Here is a 10,532-nt window from a genome sequence, read left to right on the forward strand (position 1 = left end):
ATGGCATTAATAGCAAACGACTCTTTCTTCCTAACTGAAAGTAATATGACTATCTTATCGACCGGCCAAACACCATCTTCTCTATTCTATGTCATCAATCCTACGTTATTCGCAATTTCCATGATATTATTAAGCGCTGGAATCATTGGTAATTTCTTTGTCGTCCTGACGATCATTGTAGGTAAAGAAAAATGTAAGCAAATTGCATATTATCAAATTGGTTACTATGCTTTTGCCAACGTTGTTTACTGCGTCTTTTTCATGCTATTGCAAATCATGACGATGAAGCAAAATCAATTCTATCAGGAAGTCTATGTAAAGATGCAAAGTAATATATCGGTATTACTGGAGATGGCGTCTTCATCTTCATTACATCAACAATTAATCGACTCGACTATTCGTTGGCCCTACTGTGAAATTTGTTTCTCCTTAATGTTTACTTCAACCATGGCATCGACATTAATTCTAGCCCATACCAGTACTAATTGGTATAAGACGTTGAAAAATAATCGTAAGAGTAGAGTTTTAACACCTAAGCGTTTAGTCTGCAAGATGATATTGATTTGGTTTGCAGCTTCTATCCTATCTGTACCTTATGCACTCATTATAGTTAGAACGTCCACAAACAGTTCCTTAGGTTGCAGATTTGAAAATTATAACTCGCCATTGCTCCTTTGGTACGCTTTAGCAAATGGTTTATTTATGGGAGTAGTCCCAGGCTTTACCATCATTTATAGCTATGGAAGAGTAATACGTATCTTTCAACATAATATTCATGCACTAGAATTAGGAATAACCTTAAACCGTCAAGAAAGTGAGTGGCAGATTAAACAGCACTCCATCGTGAAATTGCTAATGTTTGTTGCAGCAGTTTATATCCTATTTATGATACCTTACATTGTGGCAGTTGTCTATATTTCAGTGGGTCGTCAAAAGTACTTCTATGATCCAAAAGATGATGTTTATCTCTTTGAATTTTATAATATTCCATCCACTGCCGTTACCATTTTGTTTGCCTTGAATCCGATGATTTATATGGCTTATAACCAATTAATGAAGAAGGGGTTCCGATGTTCCTATTTTTTATCTTAGTAAAATCTCTTACAGCGCTTAAGCCAATATTTGCTCATGTTACTATTCCTTCATTATGATTAGCACTAATTTCAGAGTTTAGCTGCTGTTCAAACTTATCATTGACTGATTTTTCTTGTTTCTAATTCATGCTTAGCATCGACTTATGCATTTAAATATCAGTTTATAAGCTGTCATTTTTTTTGGCATATGAATTATATCAATGATGACATCGAAGAAAGCTTATACGTTTTAATTTACAGCAGCTGATTATAGACTGATATCTTGTCATCGGTACGGAAATAGATATCGTTTATTTTCATTTTCGGAAACTTTTGTTCGTTATTTCCTCATTTAAATCTTTCTATCTCTTAATCTATAACTGCATCAATCTCAAGACTTTGTTCAGAATGCAGCTCATAAGTAACCCTAGTTCATCTGTGATATGCATAATTGAATTTTCCCTTTTCGAACATTTATCTAAACATTATGTAAGCTATCTTTAGCTATTGTACGAGCTCTCGTAGCTTTATATTTTTTTATTTTATCATATTGAAGGAACTCAAGACATACATAGAAAAGATGTATAATATCTACTTCCCGGAATAATGTGCAGCTAAGTTTGTGATAATATCAAGTACATTGTTCAGCCATTTGAATTAATCATCATGCTATATCTAGCTCATGATGGAATGCTAGAATCGTACTAGAGGTATGGATCTTGTATTTGAATAATTCCTTATTACGAAAAAGGTAGAACTTATCATGATGCAATGATTTCAGATCGACAAAGCTCTTCATTCCGTTGATTCACGTTGCAAAATAGAGCTGAAATTGTTCTAGATAGAGAAATATTTTTTTCTTCTAAGGTATATAGAATACTAAGGCTATAAAATGTGGCAAAATATATCAATTAGAGTTAATTATATGGCACAGTACTCTGTTTTTCGCTGTACATCATAGAAGAGGCACTTTTTTCATTCCATCTTTATGAATTACGAAAGTGACAGAGACGATAGCAATTGCTATTTATAGTATTTAGATGTGCTTTTATTATTATGTTATTGATCTATTCTAATATTTTTTCTTTATAACTGCATCGTGATTCATTATATTGTTATTATCAATGCTATAGAAAATCTTGTATTTACTGTGACTAAAATGAAAGTGTCTTAATTTATGTCTCTCACAATTTCATCCTTTAATAATGATTATTAATCGATTTGCTTATCTATGCTCTTATATACTCCCGCCTTATATAATTAGATTATTAAAACATGAAATTACGTAAATACTCCTTAAATCGAGAATAGTGCCAAAATTTAATGGTTAGTTTAAGATGGAATATGATTGCTAATTTAGTGTGTTGTTGCATATTGAAGAGATTGTTTATGCATCTTAGATTTGGTTTACATGTTTTAAATCTTTATTGACACTTTGTTTATCTTGGCTTGGACTGGATTCGCTTATTAAAAATCAACGTTTAGGAATTGTTTATCATTTCTTTCATTTTGAATTTATTTAGCAAGATTGATCATGCAATTTTCCAAATTATTGTTTTCTATTCTAAATCGATGGATCATCATGTTATGAATATTATGGCAATATAAAAAATGCTGAAAGAACACTTATAATCTGATTAATAATAAATAAAAATGACGATTCTATTGCTATCATTTATTCGTTAATCGTCATGACAAGTAATTATAACTTAATTCATGGCTGTATTATCGAATGAAATACTTTTATTTGCAGCTTTGATTTTCATGCACTATTATGTATTGGTGCATTCTCAACTTTGATCTATTAAAAATTCTCGTACTAAGGTCTACATAAGTTGAATGCCAACTTAACAACGGCTGCAATAGTGAAATTAAATTGTTATTTTATGCTTGTTTTTATTTAAACGAGTTATCAAAATAGGTTTATCTTATCGATCTTTCAGAGTTTTCAAATTTCTTCCACTACGATTTTTATGTTCTAAAGTAGTAATCATGAACAGTGTTCCATGTTGTTATTGCGTTTGATCCGTAGAAATAGTATATTTGGTATTTTAATTAAACTCATATATACCATCGATTTATATCAGGATTACCAGCTATTGCTTCTGTTAAAACTATAGATTTAATATCTTGAAAATTTTAACCATAATTGAATTATGCAAATTTATTTATCTCGTGTTGTAAAGATATTGAAATGTAACGTTCTTATTATCAATATTGTCATTATCATCTTCCTTATCGTCGAATATTTATAGATATAGCAACTTAATTGCTAGTTATCAATTCAATATGATGTTCTTTATTCAGCATTGATACGCAATACACAATTCTACTTATTATCATGATTGCAAAGTATTGTTCATATTATGCAATAATTTAGCAGCGATTGCATATACACAATATGTTTCAAGTTTGCCTTGACGTAATGGCATAAAGGTCATGGCTGCGTATTACCAGTCCCTTTAGATCTATTATATTTATTACTATGTAATTGGAGGTAATAATAAAACAAAAACGTTGATCGTCAGTATGATTAAATGGTAGTAAATGTTAGTATATTCGCATGTATAGATTTTTGGCTATTACAAGGAAGAATTGAATAAGATATCATTTATATAACTCTGATATTATAGCTAATATGGATAATATATTATCTTCCTTGGTAGTCACGCATGGGTGGTTTACGTATTATTATAAGCGTTGATCATTATTCTCCCAATTTTTATATTATTAAACCAATCTGACATAAGATGAATTGCAGCACATACAGATCATTAGCATGAAGGATGGAACGAAATTTTATCTAGAAGATGCTACCCTTATTTTTTTAAAATAACTATCGGGTTAGGTAATATAAGGTTACTGACGCCTGTCTACAATTTTTTACCTTAATCCATTGTGAAACAAAACTACGGCTATTCATGCGTGCCCTTTTATAGGAATCATTAATTTCTGCATAGCTATAACTCTGGATAAGTTTTATAATGCTACGAATTATTACCAACTCTATCGATAAGTAATCGAGAAAAGTTAGCCATTTTACGCCCGGTAAATAATGAATATCGGCTACATAACTTTGGAAAATATCGCTATCATTTTAGTTACTGCACATTTATGTAGAGCATGCAGGGAATTATTTCTACCGAGATTGTAATATTTGCAATTGCTTAGTGCAAATATATAATATGTAAATGATGACTGAAAATCAAAAATATAAAAGGGATAAATTTGGTAGACTGTTCGATAGTGAAATATGAATGATTATAATTTTTCATAAAATTAGGTGCGCTCTTGTGATTAAGATTAATACTTTTTTAAAACAATGAGTAAGCATGCTGATTTAACTATTTCGGTGATTTTATTAAATACCAGTTACGCTTGATAAAATATTCATCTACCATAAACAAGGATTTAAGTAACATAGAAAAAATTAAATAGAAATTAATTAAATAGCATATAGGACATAATGAACACTTATTCATCCCTAGCATCAATAATTTTCTTTTATATAAGTTGAAGAATGTTATTTCTTATTTCGTTCGATGGAATTACAAGTAACGAGTTTGTTTCGCTGTCGATTGATTAAAAATAAAATGTAGTATTTCAGCTATTTTTCTTACCTATATTATAAATTTCATTCTATCTGCGTGACGTTTGCACATTGCACCACCAAAAATTGTAATAGCGTTACATTAGAATTGAATTTATCGATAGCAGTAAATATTAATTGAATCTAAAGTTGAAATGATGACTTTGTGTCTATTCTATACTAAATTCTTGTCGTAACATTCGAAGAATAATATTAGACTTTTTTTGTCCTCTATCGATTACTTGATGTTAATAATAATTTCATTTGATAGTCCATAGTGTGCAATTGATCCAATGAGTTTACTCTAGCAATTGAAATCCATCGCTATTATCAAGAAGAACTTTAAGATATTTGTAGAATCGAAGAGACGGGAACAAAAGTGAAAGTCCTGTCCTTCAGTTGTAATTGTCATAAACAGAACTACAATAACAATTTATAAGATAGAGATCAGAGTAGGTGCTGTAGATAATTACTGTAGTATGATTCAATAGAATCGATTTCCATTGGAGTTGTTTGACTTAGAGTTGGAAAAATTCGTGTTGACGTTCAAGCTTGACGATACTTGCTGGTAGAAAATGTATCTGTAAATTGTCAAATAAGTTTTAATCAGAGCTAGGTTAGGATTACATGGTTTATTAATTGGTCAAGTACTGATGAGTATCTCTAAATCTAGTTCCTAGCTCTAGTTTATTATCATCATAATGCTTGCTTTGCACCAGCTTAAAACTACGCTTTTAATACTTTTCTGGAAGAAAAATGGGCTATAGACTGGTATAAAGATAATTATAAAAATCTCGGTAATAGAATACAACTTATTTTAAAACTAGTCTTCAGTTCTAATTTCGGATTCTTTACTGATTATTATTTGGCTACATACTACTAAATTAACTTTGTGTCGTCCCACACATTTTAGAGTTAAATCATCAGTAATCGAGCGTCATTTCTTGTAACGGCTCAATAATCCTATTATGATATTAATAATAAATTACTGTAATAATCATGTAGCTAATTAAATGAAATAGGCTTTAAAAGTAGTTTCGGTTCTACCACTCTCTCATCATAGCACGATTTGGCGAGAGAAGCATTTCAAAGATGATATATTTGCGGTTTAATACTTGTGCAATTGATTACTACATAAAATGATTGCAATAAGGATTGGCTTTTAGTTTTACTTCTTTTCATTATAGAACGACTTGATAATATATAGCTATCATAAGTAAATTGATACTTAGGATGATTTTATAGCGTATTCTTTATTCAAGTTGCATTACTTGTTATTTCTTATCCTAAATTCGATCAAATCATTTGTAAAAATGCCTTATAGTGGCAAAGATTGCCTTACTTAAATAATTGTTTATTACAATTAATTTTCGAATCTAGAGCATTTTTCAATAGAATATCAATTAACGATAATAGCTAATGAATATTAAATTAATGCGGTTCAGTGATTACATAATCGACCGTACACTTTAATTAAAAATTAATATAACTAAATCAGATTTTTGAATAAAGTTTTATTTCAAATTAGCTTTCGATCTTAAATTGTTTTCGTTTAATTAGCATTGCTTTTAACGATAACAGGTAATTACGATAATAATTTATGAGGTTCGGTGATCGCGTAATTACTGACACATTAGACTAAAATGGTTTTTATAATAATCAAAAATCTATTAAATTGCATCTATTACAACAATTAATCACTGCAATAAAGATCTTTTTCATGGAATAAAGTTTATTTTGGAAATCATTTACGGTAATAGTTTATTTTCATCATAATATTTATGATTGAAAGCAAGCGATGATAATTTAAATGAATCAAGGACTCTATAATTGCTTATGTCTTTATTATATACGCTTCTTATTTTGAAAAAGTAATGATTTAGTGATCCGATCACTACGATAAAGACTACATTGCTTGATGAGAGTCTATTTGAGATCACTTTAACAAAGTTAGTTATCAATTTCAAAAAATTGAATGAAATTATGTTCGAGTAATTTGTCATATGAGAATACTAAACAAGAATCATGAAAACTAATTTATTTATTGCATAATGATAATTCATCATCGTAATAACGATCACGATAGTTTAGCAGAGTCTACATTGATATTCCTTTTCAATTTAATTCAGTTCGCTTTCTTCTTTTTCTTTACCTATATCTGTGTGCACACTAAATAGATTCTGACTGTCCTTCAAATGTTACGTCGAATAAAAGTCATATTTCTTATGCAGTGTTTGTGATATTTGTACCCTGAGACTCTATAAGCTGAGTATTACATTCTAGTTTTGTTTTCTTTCTACGCTTTCTCCATGTATATTTCTTTAAACTATTTCTACTCTAATTTTGGCATGAATAAAAGTACTATCGCTCTCCATATTGCTGGTAACTACCCCATATTTCAGAAAATATTACTGTTGCTTCTCTAACTATATACTATTCATAATCACAAAATATCTTGAATAATACAAGTTCTTTTATTACTGATTCTGTATCCGATTAACTTACTAGTAAGGTAAAAGCTCTGGTAGACAAAGTTTTTTACAACATCTTAACAACAATTTTATAATCTCGAGATCCTAAATAATACCCGTGACATCTGTCGTCACTTGTGCGACTTCAGTTTGCGATACCTGAAACTAAAGTAATCTATTTATCTTAACGTAGATGTAACTATTATGAATATTTTTAATATTGCCAATTTATAAGTGTATTTAAAGTTTTATCTAGCTTTACTCTCACATAATATGTTAGCGACACTAAGTACGATTATAATCTGTCTACCAGCTTTACCGGGTCAACATTCTTCGAAATGCTTTAACTGTATCGAAATATTGTAGTGTTGCAAGCTAAAAGGCATTATAATACCAATATTAAACGTATTTAGATTTAATACAAACATTATGAATTTTAATTCAAGTATATATCCCTTAAAATATTTTTAGCTATTTTAGTTATCATCTTTTGCTATATATGTTAGTGAATACTACACTTAAATTCAGTTTTGTAATGTTGAGAGCGACTTCAAGATAGTTTATGTAATGCAGTGTGAAACAATAACTCGTTGTGTTGATTTTGTTATTGAACATATTCGCTAATTTCAAGTATTTCGATATTTATGAAGATCCGGATGAATGGGTTATATTAGTGCTCCTGCTGTTTTAGAAAGTGGTATCATTTACTTTTGGAAATAATATAAAAAGTGACCATATACTAGTATATTCAAACAATAAATATTTAATACAGCATTGATGTAGTTGTTACTCCTACTATACGATAACTTCGAGCTTTAAAACAACGAAATTATCTCAAAAAATGTACTTGATCTGAGTTGCCTAAACTATTTTATTAGTAATTTTTGAAAATGGCCATAATATCGGCTAAATTATGGATTCCATTGTACACTTTGATTGCATTCCATAGCGTACTCTATTCTCACGAGGATCTTATTGAAATATCTGCAAACTACCGATACGTCAATAAATTCAATAATTTATTTCTGGATTTTCTCATCCTCAACGCTAAAAAGTAAATGATCTAGGAATCGAAAATAATAACTTAGGTGTTTACTTAGAGGTGATTTAGGCACATTTTCTTGGTATTGTACCATATATTACTGTATATAGTATTTACACTTGCAGATAAAATTTTAATAGATTGTCCAGTAGAACAACCAAAATTTTTATTTCACTATGTATCACCTATTTCTACGATATCAAGATTGGTCTGACTTATAAAGAGACATAGTAATTTTATTTAAAGAAAAGGTGTAATGCTGTTAGATCAACCAAATTTCATTAATCGTAAGATTCAGGCTAAATTTGAATAGTTAAACTATAATGATTAATAGCAGATTTTGGATAGTAACTATAATACATAGGCGTATTTTAAGGGATACATTTAATTATAGGTACGTCACAATTTCACTTCTGCGACAAGGTAACGTACAGTAAAAGTCTATAAGTAGCTACTGACTTGAATGCCCTTTTACTTAACGTTAAACACACACAGCAAAAGACTGTAAAGATGAAACTTTTATTAGCAAAGATACATCTACAACTTCTAACCACACTTCTCAACTCAAATGTTCCCGTTTATATAGGAACGGTCTAATTTGTAAATAACAACAGTATTATTATCATACCTTACTAGGAGAAACATTTCGAACTGAGATGTTCCTTACATAGCTTTTCTATCAGTAAATATTTTTGAATCTCTTACTCATACTTGATCTTAATTTAAGCTCGTAGGTTGTCTAATTTAACTATTATCAACTAGAACTTGAATCAGCTTACTGCTATCTGTCACATAATAACAATCAATATCAAATATGTAATGAACTATTACAAACAATATCCACGTTAAGGCAGTACTTATCTTACCTAGCACTACAAATATGGATATTCTCCATACTAGCCACTACTGTAATTATTAAACTATCCTAATGACAAGCCAACACCGTAACAAGGTATTAAAAGGAAAATGTCTATATCGATGCAACATTTACAAATCATTTCAATGTCAAATACGATATTTAATTTCAGCTACTATGTCATCGCATCTAATAGATTGTCTTAAAGCGACTCTTCCTTTAAGATTTTCGTAATTAAAATATCTGGATGATTGAGAGATTAATCCGTTTAATAAATAACGTCAGCCATATCAAGCTATGTAATTGTACGATATTTAGTAATTATAATTTATAAATAAGATTTCGTTGTGACCCTCGGAAAACATCTGACAGGTTATTATAGTATCATTTACACCATGAGCAACCTCCGTTACGGGATTAAACGAATGACATTATCCAAGTATACAGCAAGTTACTAGAATTCTCTTATGCTATGAAAAAATAGCATTTGAGAAGATGATAAATGGTAAACTAACTGTAATTAGGCGGTATTTAGTTTGCTAATATTACATCAGGAGGAGATTCGTAATAAGATGAAAATCGGTATGATAAATTAAAATTCTTATATTATGCCAATGTGAATGCCCGTTTATTTTCCGGTAACCATACTTCACTGCTAATACCGTACAACATTTAGTGCTAAATAATATTCGATAGCTTGCAAAAAAAGATAATTTGAATATGAAGAATGTTAGCAGAGTGCTATTTCTTTTATAGAATCGTATCTTAAAGGTTAAGTAAATTATTGACTAAATTGAGTCAGAGCCGATACAAATAAATGCAACACTCATTATTGCCTAGCTTCTTGAAGAAAATTCGATTAATGGAGGGTGAACCTTATAGTCAGAGAATTACCTCAAACGAAGAATAGATTAGAGGCTAAGGTACTACTAAAATTGGGTTAGGTTTATGAAGTATAATAGATGGTTGGGTTGAGGAAAATGCGTAAAAGTATTACTTGGATTTCAAAAGCGATATCATAACTCAGACCTCAATAGTACCTTTTTTAAAATTCTAAATTGTTAGCTCTATCTCTCTATGTGATGAGCTTGTTTTTCCACTTTCTTAATTACTGCAAAACTCACTAGACTTGAAATAATTAGAATTTCTGATATTATTATGATAGAGTCAAGAAGTTATATACAAGAAAAGTCTGAGCTATAGACAATTGGCTTCTTTACGGTTAGATTTCTTATTCCTGGGATGTATTATTTTTCATTCTGTCTCCTTATGTTTTCTTCCTTAAGGCTTCCCTAATACTATCGAGTCATAAAGTCTTTCAATTACCTTAATAATTAACGACCATTTATTTGAACGTATCTTGAACAGACAAAGGTCTGTCAAATCTCATATAACCGTTATTTCACCATTATATAACCTGTACTTAAAATGTCATCGGCTGTTTTGTGCTTCTTAGCATCCTGTATAATAAAGAGATCCTTTTTAGCAAGGTTATTGAATA

The 10,532-nt window shown here is 29.8% G+C and overlaps 1 protein-coding gene across 1 annotated transcript; it reads left to right on the forward strand.

Moving 5' to 3' along the window:
* Nucleotides 1–1,092, forward strand: TRIADDRAFT_60874 (uncharacterized protein; the record flags this gene model as incomplete). The annotated part of the gene is made up of 1 exon (XM_002116798.1): nucleotides 1–1,092. One exon carries the CDS (start codon nucleotides 1–3, stop codon nucleotides 1,090–1,092), a length of 1,092 nt encoding a protein of 363 aa, XP_002116834.1.
* Between the last annotated feature and the right edge of the window lie 9,440 nt (nucleotides 1,093–10,532).

Source organism: Trichoplax adhaerens, genomic scaffold, assembly GCF_000150275.1.
Source record: "Trichoplax adhaerens TRIADscaffold_18 genomic scaffold, whole genome shotgun sequence".
NCBI lineage: Eukaryota > Metazoa > Placozoa > Uniplacotomia > Trichoplacea > Trichoplacidae > Trichoplax > Trichoplax adhaerens.